General features: G+C 48.0%; 1 protein-coding gene across 4 annotated transcripts in view; it reads right to left on the bottom strand.

Annotated features, from left to right (window-relative positions):
* Window positions 1-16,991, bottom strand: part of RAP1GAP2 (RAP1 GTPase activating protein 2) — a 246,064-nt gene that overhangs the window by 139,110 nt on the left and 89,963 nt on the right. Inside the window, exon 1 of one of the 4 annotated variants that reach the window (XM_031967821.1) lies at window positions 12,284-12,631. The exons of the other annotated variants lie outside the window; for them this stretch is intronic. Within the exon in view, the coding sequence (XP_031823681.1) occupies window positions 12,284-12,399 (116 nt within the window). The 5' untranslated portion in view covers window positions 12,400-12,631. Of the gene's footprint in view, window positions 1-12,283; window positions 12,632-16,991 lie in introns of those variants that run through there. 4 annotated transcript variants of the gene reach the window in all.

Genomic DNA, 16,991 nt, shown 5'->3' with positions numbered 1-16,991 from the left:
GACCATTTGTCCTATGTTCAAGGCGCTGTGCTCAAGACTGTGGGAGGTCCAAAAATAAGTAAGGCAGGAGAAACTCCTTCCCCTCAGTGGGAGTAGGCAGTGTGGTACAGTAGGAAGAACAGAAGACTGGAGCTACAGTCAGCTCTGCTACTTACTGGCTTCATGGATGATGTCATTTCTATTTGCATTCATTTAGTCAGCCAAGATGGCTAGGTTTCAACTGGAATGTTCCTGCAATACATTTTAGGTATCTCACTCACTCTGTGTTACCCTGGACAAGTCACAGCCTCTCGCGACCTCAGCTGTTCTCATGTGTAAAATGAAGGGGTTGAAAAGATAACAATTATATGAGAATTGTGTAAAATCTTCCTGTGGAAAGCAGGATCCCCCTTTTTCTCTGTGATTTGCATACCGAGAGCTTTGCACATTCAACGAGCCTGTTTAATGGACAATTAAAAGAAATTAAAACCCAGATGAAATGAATGGCTAACTGGCTAATCCTGGTGATGAAACATCCGTTCTGGGGAGCTAGAAGTCGTGACATCACAGAGATTTGCTTAACGGCTGTTATCCGTCACAAAGGGACAATTGTGGCAAGTGATGGGGATGTGAGCCAGGAGAGCTAGCTGGTGGATATTCACAAGAATTTTGACAGGTCTGAGCTTCGGCCTGAATCTGACAAGATGAAATTTAATAGGAACAAATGAAAAGTTTTGCACTTGTGCACAAGAAGTCAATTTCACATGACAAAGTCAGGGAGGCAGAGTTGTCTTGAAACAGATCTGGGGATTTTAATAGACCAAAAACTGCATAAAGTCAGTCGAGTGATGACTCCATGATGACACATGAGTCGCCAAAGGCGCTCATTCATTAACAGGGGCAGATTCCTAGAACTAGGGAAGTGACAGTGACATCTTCTGGGATATTGTGGGCTCGGTCCTGGGCGTCAGTAAGTTGGAGGGCATCGATGGGAAGGTTCCCAGAATAACTGAAGGCCCTTGAGTCCATGGCACTAAGGATTGGCTGAGAAATGGAGCTGTTTAATCTGGGGAAGAGGAGACTCGGGGGAGGTGGGCGAGATATCTCCAAGCATCTGAAGGACGGATGTTAGCCCTGGTCTGCTGGGTCCCAAGAGCACTGGGTGGGAGCTGTGAGGAGGATGGATGTCAAAAAGAGAGCTTGCTTCCCTGCTTCCCTGGAATGGGCTTCCTCTTCAAGCACCTTCTGGGCATGTTGCCTTCATGATAGGGTTTGGACTAAGTGCCCTCCGAGTCCCTTCTCTTAAATTCTTCGATTCTGGAAGTGCTGGAAGGAGCCACACCAAACCTGGCTTAAATCTGACCACTTATACCCTATGTGATCTTCACCTCACTGAGCCTCAGTTTCCTTCTCTGCAAAATGGGGGGATTAGACTAGAGGGTCTCTGAAAACCTCTCCATCTCACTAGGATCCATTAACTTACTCTGTGACCTTTGACAGCAAAGATTTTCTAAAGATTAAAAAAAAATCCTAAAAGAATTAAAGTGGAGCAGCTGGACTGGATGATTCTGAGGTAATTTCCAGAGCTAACATTCTTTAGTTCTATAAGTCTACATGGGGAGCTTACAATCTCTATGGGAAGATAAGATATGAACACAAATACCCACAATTCCAAGTAGATTGTGATAAGTGGAGCTCAGAAACGGAGACAGTGACATTCATAGCAGCGTTTCTATGGGGAACTGAATTCTGACTTCCCGGCAACTGGCTGATCCACACAATCTGGAAAGCATATTCCAAGCACTGCCTATCACGGCCAAGCCAGTCACTCTCCCCCAGAGTGAGGACGGGGGGCGCAGAAAGAGAAAGAGCTGGAACGTCTGATGAGTTCAGTCTCCGATCAAATGGAATTCTACCAACCTTGAGGAGCACCCTTATCTGACTTACAACTACGGGGTGCCTGGAGCCGTTTACTCTTAAGAAAACATACTTGGGGGGAAAGAAAGAGACTTTGTCCCCCTTTGTCCTTCCCATGAGGAAACAATGGCAGCCCTAAGCCCCGGTGCCACCTGGAACCAGCTGCCAGCTCTAGACAGGGCCGGCTTCCTGGAGTCTCCCACCGGGGCAGTTTGTGTGCCAGAGACTGGCCAGGATCTAAGTGGTAGAAAGCATTTTGGCACGCACATCTTGTAGCCTCCCTGTTCCACCAACCGGTGGTCTGTACGTTATCTTAGAACACAACAGTATTCCATCACGGTCGTATACCACGACTTGTTCAGTCATTCCCACGTTGATGGGCATCCACTCAATTTCCAATGCCTTGTCAACACAAAGAGAGCTTCTATAAATACGTATATATATATATATATATATATATATATATATATATATATATATATCCTTTTCCTTTTGTCTCTTTGGGACACAAACTTAATAGTGCTATTGCTGGGCAGACGTTTGTACACAGTTCTATGGCCCTTTGGGCACAGTTCCAAATTGTTCTCCAGAATGGCTGGGCCAGTTCACGACTCCACAAAGTGCATTTGTGTCCCCTTCAACATTTGTCATTTTCCTTTTCTGTCTGGCTTGCTTATTATCAATTAACCTAATAAGATCCTAGATCTCAAGCTGCAAGGCTTCCTAGTGCAATCCCCTCATTTTACAGATCAGGAAACTGAGACCCAGGGAGGATTGGTGACTTGCCTAAAGTCACAGAGGCAGTGTTGAGTCAGGCCATCTGATTCCAGCTTTCCTGGAGACCTCTTTCCACTAACCTACACAGCCTCCTAATAATTAGCAACATTGATGGCAGAGGAGTCACTTGTAGTCTATAGACCCGTTTTGCGTAAGGGTACCAATGAGGCTTGCGAAGGAACGTCTCAATGATGGGGATGAGGGGTGGAGGGCAGTGTGTTCTGGTCCTCACTCCTAGAATAGATGACTTTCTCATCCCTCTCAACTGTCCCTGCCCTTCAGGGAACCAACGCAAAGCTCAGCCCATGCAAACTGGATAGTTAATAACCAATGTCCTAAGTTTGGAGCTCTCGGCATATTCTCATTATCATTTAATATATACAGTGTTGCTTGCTTTGCATCCCCGGTTATGTTCTATTAAAATACACAAGTCATTCTGGGCTTCCTGGTCACATGGAAGCAGAGCAATTTCCTTTCCAATTAGAAAGGACCCTGTCCAAGGGCCCTTTTGTTTGCCCAAAGCCCAGCCAGACAAATGGGCTTCTCGCTCAGCTTCCTTCTCGCTCTCTGCCTACTTGGTCCACAATATGCCTTCTGGGAAGGTCCAGGACACAGGAAAAGATGGAGTCACCTCAAAGAAATCACGGCAGAGCTTTCTATAGCCCCTACCCCTGTGTTTCATGGGATGGAAGATTTAGTGCCAGAATATCCATCCCAACCCCTCACTGGGCAGATAAGTAAACTGAGGCCCAGAAAATTGAAGTGTCTACAAGATGACACACTCAGAGTAAGTGGCCATGCTGGGATTTGAACCCAGAGTATCTTCTAGCTATAATCTATGGTCCTGGGATCTGAGCCTCCCATCACTTCACTGGGACAGGGGTTGGTACATGGCATGTGAGGAACCTCCCTCTGAAATCTCCCTCTGTCAATACAAATCGGTGCCTTCCCTATAATTTAGAGCTTGTCCAGAGTTAAACAGCCAGCCCACTATACCACACTGTCTTTGCCCCCCAAAGGGATGGATGTTATACCCATTTTTCAAGATTTGCCCAAGGTTCTACAGCTAGGTATCATCCATTAATCTAGGAAGGAGATACAAGTACATGCCTTACTCCCTGACCAATGACCCTTCTACCAGACAAGAGGTCAGGGGCCATTTTTTCTATCGGGGTATAACTAGGGAGCAGCTACAGAGTAGAGATCACTGCCCTTGGCAGAGCCAGGGGAGAGGCTGTGGATCTCCGCCTCCCTTCTCTCACTTAGAACCAGATGCGGGCCCTGGAAGGGGAGGCCGGCGGTGGCCACTTATCTCATTTCCAAACATAGCTCAGGGATGGGGAGCTGCCTCAGGAGACACGGAGGGGAGATCACACCACGTACCCCTGGCAGAGCCCCAGAGCCTGGCATTCGCCCAATTCATCCTTAGCCTCCACTTCCAGTTGTTTAGGTTTGCCACAAGCAACTGCTTCCCCTAAATCCTACAATTACGTGTCATTCACAAGGCAGTAAACTCCTCAGAAGCCTAGACAGCGAGAGCGGAGAAGGCTCCTGCAGCTCCAGAACCCCCCACAGACAAGGGGGCCGACTTGCCTCGGAACCGGCAGGGCCCCCGCACTGTAACCCTGTCTCTCTCACACCTCGACAACCTCCCTCTGTGGGAGGCATCGATCAAAGCCATGGATCGGCAGTTCTGAGGGGAGAGAAAACTAGGAGACTGCAACTGAAATGGACTCAGAGACCTTTTAGTCCCAAAGAAAGTCCCCTCTGCAGCCAAGCAGGTGGCCAAGGAACCCTGGGAAAAGCCTCCAAGAAGGACCCCACTTCTTCTGGATAGCTCCAGTCCCCAGGAAGACAATTCCCCCTCAGCATCAAACTTAAACCTACCTCTTGATAATGCCCACCCCTTGTTCCTGTTTCTGCCCTGTGTAGCTAAACAAAATGAATCTGAGATATATATATATATATATGTATGTATATAAAGAGAGAGAGAGAGACAGAGACAGAGAGAGAAAGAGAGGGGGGAGAGAGAGGAGGAGAAAGAGAGACAGAGACGGGGGTGGGGGAGAGAAAGGAGGGAGAGAGAGAGAGATCTAATATATATAATATAAAACAAGGTTGAACTGATATAGGGAACTTCCAGGTGAGAAAATTCCCTTTAGCAAAGCAGGTAGGCCCCTTTTCTGTGATTTATAGTCTTAAAGAATAAGTTGCCCAAGCACAGAGAGGTTCAATGAATTGCCTGATGTCACACATACAATATGTGTCAGAGCTGAAATTTGGATCCAGGTCTTTATCCACTACACCACCCTGTCACTCAAACACATGAGAGAGCTGTCATTGCTTCTGTGAATCTTCTCTAGACTAAATGCCCCCAGATTCATTCTAACACCACTAGCTCTTTGAATTTGTTTTTAAAATGGAGGAGAAAGAAGGAACCAGAGAATAGGAAGCTCGTGGGAGGCAGTGTGATATAATGGACAAGCACCAGACTTGAATCAAGGAAGCTGAGTTCAAATCCTGTCTCTGATATTTACATGTCTCTTAATCTCCCTTTGCCTCACCTTTTTATCTGTAAAAGAAGCAGGATGAACTCACTTCCATCTCTAAATCTATGATTCTATAAAATTCTGGGTCCTGTGGTATTAAAAAATACAAACAAAAAACCCTTGGACTTTTAATAAAGCAGGGGGGGGATCCTCTGTCCAGCCCCAAGGAGAGACATACATAGTCAGCCTTCCACCCCAGCCCCGATGAGGGCCAGTGGCAATGACCCAGAAGGCAAGGGCATGTGACGGCTGACCGAGCCCAGAAGGAGGGCGTTGCTTGAGCACTTGGCGGGGGCTCAAGCTTTCATGAGACGCAGTGTCCATAATTGATAAGCTTGAAGGTAACCGACTTAATTTCCCAACCCACCCTGATTTCAAGGACGTCCAGGACCAAAGCTAATCTCGGTCCAAAGCCGAGACCAGTGCTTCTCAGAAGGTGTTCTCAAGGTGAAACCCCAGCTTGGTCCCTCTTTGAAGAGGAGAAAGCAGGTTTGTAGAGCAGGAAGAGCAGTGGATTTTGCAATCGGGACCAAGTTCTGTCCCTTCAAACCCCAGCTCTATCTGCGTGACCTTGGACAAACCCCACGCTTGTCTGGCCTTCAGTTATTCCATCTGCCAAATGAAGAGTTTAGACACCAGATCTCCCTGTAGGATGCAGCTGTATCACTTACAGGGGCCTCGGGTTCTCCTGAGCACACCTGAGGATTGTGTATCATTTCTCTCAGTTCTAATGGCTCTCCGGTACCTCTTCCCCACCTCTCAAGTCCTCAGCTCTCTTGTCCCATTCTATCCCAAACTCAGGGTCAGAGGCAGAGAGAAGAGAGACCCCATTCACCATCCAATGCAACCCCCTCCTCTTACAGATGGGGAGACACAGGGACCCAGAGAAACAAAGAAACCCCATAAGATCATGGATTTATAGCTTGTCCATAGTCCAAAATCTAGTCACAGATTTAAAGCTCAGAGGAACCTTGGGCATTGTGAAGGAACCCCTCGACATTAAGAGCTCTGCATCCAGAACTACCCTGGGCAAGCTGAGGTTTCCATCCGCCGTCGGCACAGCCTCCACAGCTCACCCAGAGACCCTGCACACAAGGTCCCTCCCCTGAGTGGATTCCCCAAATCATCACCAGGGTCAGAACTATGCAGGGGCTAAAAGAAATCGATTTGTCCTTGGGTCCCCTCCCAACCCAAGGAGAAGGTGCGGCCCTTGGAAGGAACCGGGCCTCCCACAAACATGATGATCCAATCTCTGGTCCCTGGAGATCTGGGAGACGAAAAGCCCTGACCATCTGTTCTGGTGGTGTCCCTAGTCACTTGCCTGAAGGCAGGGGAGAGGACCAGATATTTGCTCAGGGCTCTTCCGGTGCTTGGTTCTATGAGAGGTAAAGTAAATCAGAGCTTGGCAAGGCAAAAGAAGCATCTGGAGTTAGGGAGAGCCTGTCCTGGTGATGAGAAAATGGGATTGGAGCCTGGGAACAAATCCCAAATCTGCCACTAGTGGTTGTGGGACCTCAAACAAGTTCTGGGGGGATAACAGGTCCCTAGAGCTAAAGAAGGGGCCTCAATCCAACCCCCCCCGTTTTACAGATGGGGAGACTGAGGTCTGTGAAAGGAAAAGTGACTTCCAGGATCACACAGCTAGTAAGTATCATGATGATTTGTACCATGACGACCCTATTTCTGCAGTGAGGAAACAGGCTGGAGCAGCTTCCTCCCCGGAGTGTACAAAGGGAGCTCCAGGGCAGTGGCAGGGAGAGAACCTGCCAGATTCAGACACTGTCCTTGAGACAAACAACAGATCTGTGTCCCCCCTCCCCCTGCCAAGGCTGCCCGAGAGTCCTGGGGAAAGAGGCCGGCATCAGGAGGGTGACGGGGTGGGGAAGGCCGAGTGTCGCGCTCCAGCCCTCGAGACCAAGAGTGTCATCTGCTTGCTCCCGTAAATTAGAGGAAACTAGAGCGGTCGATGCATAGATTGCTCCCCGACGGAGGGAGATGAGAGGCAGCATGGGAGAACAGCGGGGTCCTAGACAGTGTTAGAATAACGGTGGCAGAAGCAGTGGGGTACAGGGCACCGCTCATCCTGCGGCACGGAGGGGTCCGTAGAGCCGGGCTGCTGGGATTCAGCAGGGGGAAAAGGAGCAGCTGTTTCCAGCTCTCACCCCCAAAGCCAGCTCCGTTCCTCCACTTCCAACTTTTTTTAAAAAGAAAAGAAAAAAATCAACGTTTCCTCTGAACTCAAACTCAATCAATCCCTTTCTTGCCGCAGATGATGTCAGCCATTGAGGCTGCAGGAGCTGAGGGCTGTTGGGAACAGTGACCAGGCAGGCTGGGCCACAGGGCAGAAAGGAGAGCAGGGTTGGGAAGGAGAGAGAATGATGGGAGGATTTGGGAAGAAGGGCCTGAGAGCACATGGCTCAGGCTGCCCGCCTTGGATCTGGGAGAGCTGTCAAGAGGAACCAGCCTGGATAAATCCTTGGCCTGCCCTCCCTTCCCAACTTTCCTCTGCACGCCCAGAAATGGATGTTCCTCTGTATTGCTGCCTTTTCCAGAAGTCTCTGCCCAGACAAAGCCTAAGGTTGCTTGAGCTAGCTAACTCAAAGGGCACAAAGGATTACAGGACCCTCACCTATCAAAGGAAGTGATCCAGTTCTACAGCTTTACTCATGCAGGACCCTCACCTGTCAAAGGAAGTGATCCAGTTCTACAGCTTTACTCATAAGTTCCTAAGGATTGAGGACTATGAGCTGGGAGGTCAGTCAGTCAGTCAACAAAGATTTATTCAGTGCTTGCTATGTTCCAGGCACTCTATTAAAAGCTAGAAATTCAAAGAAAGGCAAAAAACAGGGGCTCACATTCTAATGGAAGAAAATGATAAGCAAAAATTATGCTTCTTGAATATATAAAGTATAAATAGAACATGACCTTAGAAGGATGGATGGCACTAGGAACTGAAGGGGGAGAAATAAGGAAAAGAAGAGTCCAACCTCTTCATTCTGGTGCTCAGAAAGGATAAATAATTTCCTCAGTAGGGTCTTAAAAATAGTAAGTATCAGAGATGGATTTGAACTTGGGTGTTTATGATTCCCAGTCCATCACTAGAGAAGAAAGGAATTCTGGTCCACCATCATCTTACAGATAGGAAAACTGAAGGCAAAGGAAGTGAATGACTTGCCCTGTCACATAGGTATCAGACTTGGGATTAGAATTCTGGATCCTACGGCTCAGAAGTTCTTCATTTTTTCATCTGCACCACACTGCCCATGCAGAGGAAGTCAAGTTCACAGATTTTATCCTGGGGGAAACCAGATTGCTTTGCTTTGTTACATAGCCACAGCCAAGACCCCCAACTGCAGTCAACCATCAAGCTCTTGCTCTTAAAGCAAAAAAATGGGTAACATATATCCCCACTACTGGGAAAAACTGAAATCCACATTGTCCCAAATAACTTCACCTTATATCTGTAAACAACTCACAGTTTTCAAACTGCTTTTCCACCCATTACTCTTTGATCCAAGGATCTCTCATTCTATTGCCAAAATCTCAACTTCCCCCATCTGTTTCAGCTTCTGTATTCCCATTGCTGTTCTCCTAGTGGAAAACATCATTACCACTTCCCTGGACTATTGCTAAGCCTCTAAACACATTCTTGCAGCTCTGCTCTCTCTCTCTCCAAACCATCCATCTGTCAGATATATTGACTTATTTATCATCTATCTAGTCCTAAAATCCTTTACACAAAATCCTTCTTTGCAGAATGAGTCAAATTCAATCGTGTTAGCCTGGCATTCAAGGCCTTTAAATTATGGCCACTCTATTTTTCCTGCCTTATCTCATTTTTCGTACATCCTAACCTGTTATTTACTACTTGTGTGACTTTGAACAGTCCTTTAAGCTTAAGTCACAGAGAGATCATCACTTGTATTTATAGATCTTTGATCTGCCAAAAATCTTTCCAAGAAGTTTACAACTGCACACACACACACACACACTTTTATCTCATTGAGCACTTTGCCCACACTATTCTTATAAATTTATGAGAGTAGTGACCATGTCTCATCTAAACTTGTATTTAGCCCAGGACAGTCCCCCTAGTAAGAACTTAGGAAATGTCTTTTAAGTTGAACTGCATTTTCACAGGATCCTAGATCAAGAGCTGAAAGGCATCTCAGTCGTCACCCCTGCATTTTACAGATGAGGAACCTGGCCCATTGAGGCTGAAAGACTTGTCCAAGTTGGTTCTGATCCTTATTCACATCATTATGAAATAAGACAGGCAGGTCTTATTTTTCTCCATTTTATAGATGAGGAGATTGAGAAAAATATGACCAGGTTTTACGAGTTAGCAGCAGGGTTTGGCCCAAGTCTTCTCCAGGACTCTTGCCACTGTAAGTGACCCAGAAAGATTACTTTTTTACCTGGGAGAAGCATGCAGTATTGCAGATGTTTTCATCATTGGAATCAGATTGACTATTCCCAACCCCATGCTAGACAGAAGTACAGAAAGAAGTCATAAAGGCAGGATTACTTGGAGGAATAAGGGTCAGCTCTAGAGTCCAAGTCTCCTAGAGGGAGCTGGGAGGGCTGGATAACACTGCCTCTCTTAGGGCAAAGAGGGAACAGCCCACAACAGAGGGTGCCCATGCTAGAACCTCGCTTTTCTGTTCTATATTGCCACCCCTCTTTTGAAAAGCAGTTTAATAAATCCCATTGGAATAAATCTTGTTTAATCAATTAATAAATAAAATCAATAAACAATAAACTCATTTAATAAATCCCAAAGAAGACAGCAGATGGATCATAAGATCACAGCTTTAGAGCTGGAAGGGACTTGAAAGCCTATCTAATCCAACTACCTTGTTTGTAAAATAAGGAAACTGAGTCTCAGAGAGATGAAGTCACCTGGCCAGGGTCACTCTAGGGTAGTGAGTAAGAAAAGCAGGATTTCAAATCAGGTTTTCCTGGTTCCTAGCCCTGTACTATACCCATCATACTGAGCTGCCTCTCTGTTGGTGACCACTTCAGTCCTGATCCGTTAGGAAAGAAAGGTGCCAGCCACAAGGCACTTCAAACCAAACCACAACTGACCCCAGGCCAATGAGAACGCACCGAGCCACAGTTCAGGGGCACCAGGATGAGGCTCCTTCACAAGGCCGTGTTTCAAATATAGGAACTGAAATTCTTGTGTTCCCATCCCAAAGACACATGGGTAGTTAACTCAGAACGGGACAAGGAGGGGGGAGTTGACCCGGGGAAGCTCTGAAAGCCAGATCCGAGCTAACTACCGCTTTCTGAGGGCCCTTGAGCTCAGGCCTGGCACCCAGCTCAGCACCAGGTTCCAGAAAGCCAAAGAAAACAAAGAGAGACTTTTCATGAATCCAAGATCTCTGGGCTCCAAGCTCCATCTGAATACCCTACGGGGGGGGGTGTTCTTAGACCCCCTCTGGTGGGGAAGAATATAGTGGAAATAGCATAGACCTTCCCCAGAAGAGAAAGGGGGAAAAAAGAAAAAGAAAGAAAAAGGAAAAAAGAAAAGAGGGGAAAGCAGGGGAGGAGAGGAGAGGAAAAGAAAGAGAAAGGAAAGGAAAGGAAAAGGAAAGGAAAGGAAAGGAAAGGAAAGGAAAGAGAAAGGAAAGGAAGGAAAGAGAAAGGGAAAGGAAAGAGAAAGGGAAAGGGAAAAGGAAAGAGAAAGGAAAGGAAAGGAAAGAGAAAGGAAAGGAAAGAGAAAAGGAAAGGAAAAGGAAAAGGGAAAGGAAAGGAAAGGAAAGAGAAGGGAAAGGAAAGAGAAAGGAAAGGAAAGGAAAGCAGGAAAGAGAAAAAAGGAAAGCAGGAAAGAGAAAAAAGGAAAGAAAAAGAAAGGAAAGGAAAGAAGAAAAAAGGAAAGGAAAGAAGAAAAAAGGAAAGGAAAGGAAAGCAGGAAAGAAGAAAAAGGAAAGGAGGAAATAGGAAAGGAAAGAAGAAAAGGAAAGGAAAGGAAAGGAAAGGAAAGGAAAGGAAAGGAAAGGAAAGGAAAGGAAAGGAAAGGAAAGGAAAGGAAAGGAAAAGGAAAGGAAAGGAAAGGAAAAGGAAAGGGAAAGGAAAGGAAAGGAAAGGGAAAGGAAAGGAAAAGAAAGGAAAGGAAAGGAAAGGGAAGGGAAAGGAAAGGAAAGGAAAGGAAAGGAAAGGGAAAGGAAAGGAAAGGAAAGGAAAGGAAAGGAAAGGAAGGGGAAGGGAAAGGAAGGGAAGGGAAAGGAAGGGAAAAGGAAGGGGGAAAGGAAAGGAAAAGGAAAGGAAAAAGGAAAGGAAAAGGAAAGGAAAGGAAAGGAAAGGAAAGGGAAAGGAAAGGAAAGGGAAGGGAAAGGAAAGGAAAGGGAAAAGGAAAGGAAAGGAAAGGAAAGGAAAAAGGAGGAGAAGAAGAGAGGAGGGGAGGGGGAGGAGGGGAGAGGAGAGGAGAGGAGAGGAGAGGAAGGGAGGGGAGAGGAGAGAAGAGGAGAGACAAGACTGCTTTGCCCCACTACGGAAAAGCAGCCAAGGGCAGGGATGGAAAGTTAGGGGCAGAGGCTTCCAGAGCCCAAGATGGAGTTGCAGGGTGAGGGAGCGCCCCAAGACATTAACCACAAGCCAACTTCTCCCAGCCCGGGCTGCACAGATGACGGGCACATCCAGTCAGCAACTCTCTTAAAAATCAAGTTGCTGAGAAATAATGGCATCATCAAGGCAGCCCCTGCATCAGGCTTCTGGGCAGGAGACTGCCTGGCACTGACATGGGCACTAGATCAATGCCCCCACAATGCAGGCTCCGAGCAAGGGCACTGGATACCCACAGAAAGCATGGGGGTGCAAAAGGCCAAATGGGCTTGGGGGGGTGAGTCCAGGGCTCTCCCCCTCCGGCTGCCCGACCTGGGCACTCACCCCTCCCCACCCCTGGTTCCCCCCCCCCCTCCGGCAATGGCCGTTGGAGACCCCAAGGATCCCCGAACGGACAGATGCCCTCCCCAAGATGATTTGAAAAAACCTTGGGAGTCAGTCAGGGGGAGGGGGAGCCGAGGGGGGCGGGGGCGGAGGGCTTTCGCCTTCTTTACCTTTTCGCTTTATTTTGCTTTCGGGACTTGTGCAGCAGCCCGATGAGCACCACGGCGGCGCGGATCCCCGCCTTTTTGGAGTGCATCCTGTCGGCTGCAGCGGCGGGCTGGGACATCGCGGAGGCTGCCGGCGGCCCCGGCCCCGGCCCCGGCTGGGAGCGAAGAGGGGAGGGCTGGCCCGCCCGCCGCGGCTCCGGACTAAGGCAGCCCCCGGCCGGCTGCGCCCTCCGGTGCCCGCGTCCCTCGCATCTGCCAGCTTCCTGCCCGCCGCCTCCGAGGTGAGGGAGGCTCCCTCGGCCCCGATCAGGTGACTCTCCCCTCACTTCCCAGCGACCTTCAAAGTCACCTGCCCCCGCCTTGGCCCCAGCCCGTTTCCCGGCCTGCGGCCCCGGACCCTGCCACCGCCCCCCGGTCCAAGAGCCCCCACGCCCGCGCGCCCGAGCCCTCCCCCCGAGCCCTGGCCGCCAGCAGCGCTGCCCGCGGGTCCGTCAGCCAGTCCAGCCGTCAGTCCGTCCTGGGTTTCCGGGAGGGGGCTCCGCCGCGCCCCCGCCCCCCCCACCCCCACCTCTAAAGGGCCGGTTTGGGGCCCCCGCCTGAGACCGGCCCTTCCCTGCCCCCCCCGCCCCTCCAGGGGCCCGCCTCCCTCCTCCCCGTCCCGCCCCTGCCCCTCCTCCCGTTGCCCGCCACCTCCAGGACCTCAATCTGCGGGCAGGGGGAGATGAGCTCCCGGGGAGCCGCCGGGAGCCCTTCCCCGGCCTGCTGCCAAGGGAGCCACCACTGGCCGGGCTTTTCAAACCCAGTTCCTTCCACCGCCTTCTCCTCCTCCTCCTTCTCCTCCTCCTCCTTCCTCCCTCGGTCCGTTCCGGAAGGGGTTCCCTTACCTTCAGCCCCGCTCTACCCGCTTTTCTTCTTCTTCCTTTGTTTGTATCCTCTGGCCCTGCCTGATTTTCTTTATTCTTCCCTGCTTCTTTTCTCTTCTGGCTATTCTCTCTTCTCTTCGCTCTCTTCTGTCTCGGTCACTATTTCTCCTACTCTCCCCTGTCAATCTTTCGGCCTCTATGTCTCCCTCCTTCCTCTTTCTATTTCTCTCCTGTGTGTATCTGAGTCTGCCAGTCTGTCTCTATTTTTATGTCTGTCTGTCCCCCCTTCCTACGGCTCTCTGCCTCTCTGTTTCTGTCGGTCTCTCTGTGTCTCTGTCTCTCTGTGCCTGTCTCTCTCCGTCTCTTTCTGTGTCTGCCTGTCTGTCTCCCTTCTCCCGTCCCCCCGTGTTTCTGTCTGTCTCTCTGTCTCTGTCTCTCTCTGTGTCTCTGTCTCTCTGTGCCTGTCTCTCTCCGTCTCTTTCTGTGTCTGCCTGTCTGTCTCCCTTCTCCGGGTCCCCGTGTTTTGGTTTTGTTTTTGTTTTTTTGTGTTTTCTTTCTTTTCTGTGTTGTTTTTCCGTTTTTTTGTGTTTGCCTGTTGTTTTCCCCGGTGTTTTTGTTTGTTTGTTTTTGTTTCTTTGTGTTTTTGTTTTTGTGTTGTTTTCCGTTTTTTGTTTGTTGTTTGTTTTCCCCCCCGGTGTTTTGTTTGTTTGTTCGTTTGTTTTTCTGTGTTTTGTTTCTTGTGTTGTTTTCCGGTTTTTTTTTCGTTGTTTGTTTTGCCCCTGGTTGTTTTGTTTTTCTTTTCGTTTTGTTTTTGTTTTGTTTTTGTTTTTGTTTTTTCTGGGTTTTGCCCGGAGATTTGCCCCGGGGTGGGTTCCCGGTTTTTGGTGTGGTTAGTTTGCTGGCCGGGAATTTCCGATGCTGCCTGCGGGTTGGGGTGGCGAAGGGGGCCGGACGTGTTTTCGGGGCCGAAATGGGATTTCCCTGGCCCAAGCAGATGGAAGTGGGGGGGCCTTTGGGCCCCGCCCTTGGAAATTAAAGGGAGGGGGGGTTTGGGGGGAGAATTGCCGGCGGGCCGGGCGGGGGGGGGGGGGGGTGGCTTAGAGTTTGGGGTTTTGTTGTTTTGGGGACCCACGTGTTGGGCTAGGTTTATAAAAAAGGGGGAGTTTGCATTTCGGTATGGGCCGCCGTTGTGTTGGTTTTGCGGGGATGGGCGAGCAGGGGGCGGGGAGGGGGGGTTGGGGGGGATGAAAGGTGAGGGGGTTTGGGGATTTTGAGGGGGGGGGGCCCGGGCCCGAATGCCAATTTTTGCGGAAGGGAAAGGTGGCGGGGGGTGGAGGTTGGGAGGAGTGGTTGCAGGCCCGTTTGGGGTTTTCCCGTTAACATAGGGCCCTTTTACCCCCGGGGAGTTGGGGGAAAGGGCGGGGAAAGGGGTCGGTTACTTTGGTAACCCTTGGGTGGAAATTTTGGTGTTTTGGGCCTTTTCCAACCCGGAGGGGAGGTGCAAGCGGTTTTTGGGCCCCCGAGGGCCCCCAAACGGAAAGTGGCCCATTTTCCTTTTAAGGGGAAGGCAGGGCCGAATGATTGCTGTTGCATGAACGGGCCCCCGTTTTGTTTTGTGTTAGGATTCCTTGTAATTTTTAGTTTGGATTTTTGAGGAGGGCCTTTTGGGTTAAATAAGTGGGGATACCCGGTTTTTTTTTTTTTTTTCGTTTCCTTTTTGCCCTTTTTTTTCGTTTCGTTGTTTTTTTTTTGTTTTTGTGTTTTTTTGTTTTCTTTTGCCCTTTCGTTTTTTTTTTTTTTTTTTTTTGTTTTTTTGTTTTGGTTTATTTGTTTTTTTTTTTTTTGTTTTGTTTTTTTTTTTTAAAAACAATTAGTTTGTTTTTTAGGGGCTGAAATTAAACGGCTAAATTGTTTTGGTTTTTTAAAAAAAAAATTGACCCGGAAATTATTTTCGGTGGTTTGGACCGGTTTCGGGGTTGGCGGGGGGTTGGGCGGGAAGGGCCCGGTGGGAAGCCGGGCGGAAGGGTTTCGGGGGCGGCGGGAAAGTTTGTTGGAAAGCCCAATGGAAGATTATAAAGGAGGTTTCTGGGTGCCCTGGGTTTTGATAATGGTAGCCTTGTTTTTGTGAGGGGGCCCCGTGGAAAGGCGGGGGAATGAGCCACCTGTTGAAACCTTTGGGATGGGGGGATAAATTAGTTTTGGAGGGTTTTGGAAGCCCTTGATTTTTGTAAATAATTTGGCAGATTGGAAGAAGTTTTTTAGTTTCCTGATGGGGTTTTGTTTCCCTTTCCGGATTTTTCAAGTGTTTCAAATAACTTTTTCCCAAATTTAGTTTTTTTGTGGGGGAATTGGGCCTTATTTTCTGGTTTTAGGGTTAAAAAATTTTTCCTGAGGTTAAACTTAGGTTATGGGTTTTCCTTTATTTGGCAAAATTTAAGGTTTTTTGATTTATTTTCCGATTTTAAATTTTGTTTATTTGATGGTTATTTTTTTGTTTTTCATTAGTTAGTTTGGGCGGGCCTTTTTTGCTTTTTTTTTGGTTGTTTTTATGGTGGGAGGGATTTTAGGGGAATTTGCCCAACTTTTTTTCCGTAAGGCCGGGTCGGAGGGTAAGGATTCCTTGGTCCACAGTTACATCCAAGGTGGGATTTGACCTTATGTTGGGAAATAAGGGTTTTTTCACATTTTTTGTTTTTCCCTTTCCTTGGTATTTCCTTGGCTAAAAGAGACATTTAAAATTTAAAAGATTTAGTTTAAATTTAGAGTTTCCATTTGGGTTTTGGACAAAACAAACCTAGTTGCCATGGTTTTTGGTTTGGATTTTGCCTTGATTTTAAGGGTTTTGATTTTTTCCTACTTTCCAAGCCAGTTGGGATTGGTTTATTTTGCTGTTTCCCGGTAATATTAGTTCCACCTTTTGCCCTTTATGACTGCGGGTGGTCCTTATATGGAATTTTCCTCACCTTTTGTTCTTTAAAGATTCTCTACCTTCTTTCAGAGCACAGTGCAAGTAACACCACCTTCCTAGAGAGATTTGGTTTCCAAGTTCCCTTTAAAGGCCAGCCGTTCTTCCTTTCTGAAAGTACTTTTGAACCTACGGATGTGTTATATTCCATTTCAATAGTCTGCAAGCCCCTTAAGGACAGGAACTCTTTTTTCCTCTCTTGCCTTCTTATCCTCCAGAGTGTCTGGCACCTAGCGTGGTCTTAAAGGCTTATTAAATTCAGAAGAAGCAGCTTTTCTCCTTCTGAGTTCCTAGAGAAGATGACATCCCATCAATGAATAAAAAAAGGTGGGCTAAGACATGAGTCAGAAGTCTGGGGTGGGAAGAGAGAATTTTAATAAGTATTACAAGGTGGGGAGGAGGCTCCATTGAAGCCGGGCATGGGAGGAGGCTCCATTGAAGCCGGGCATGGGAAAGGAAAGAGAATGATTTCTCCACCTTCCCTTGGCCAAGTAGTTGTGGGGCAAGTTAGCTCAGTTGGTTGGCATTCAGTAACAAAAGGGCCAAAGTTGAAGATTCTCTTTAACTGGGCAGTGGGGGTAGAAAGAGTGCTGGAGTCGAGAAACTGGAATAATGAGGTTTACTACGTTTGGAACCACAGACAAATCTTTTCCTCATCTACGAAATGAGAATAACACACTAAATCTCATTCACCAGACAGAGGGATGCTTATTATAAACTTTAAAAATGTACATGTTTGAGGTATTACCATCATAAACTCAACAGATCTAGAGCTGAAAGGGATCTCAGAGGCCATTTAGTCTAGACTGCTCATTTTGCAGATGGGGAAACTGAGGTCCAGAGAAGCTGTTAATTGCATAAGGCCATACAGTGTTAAGTAAGG

This window comes from Sarcophilus harrisii, chromosome 4 (genome assembly GCF_902635505.1).
Source record: "Sarcophilus harrisii chromosome 4, mSarHar1.11, whole genome shotgun sequence".
Lineage (NCBI taxonomy): Eukaryota > Metazoa > Chordata > Mammalia > Dasyuromorphia > Dasyuridae > Sarcophilus > Sarcophilus harrisii.
This window is presented reverse-complemented; position numbering and strand designations above follow the sequence as displayed.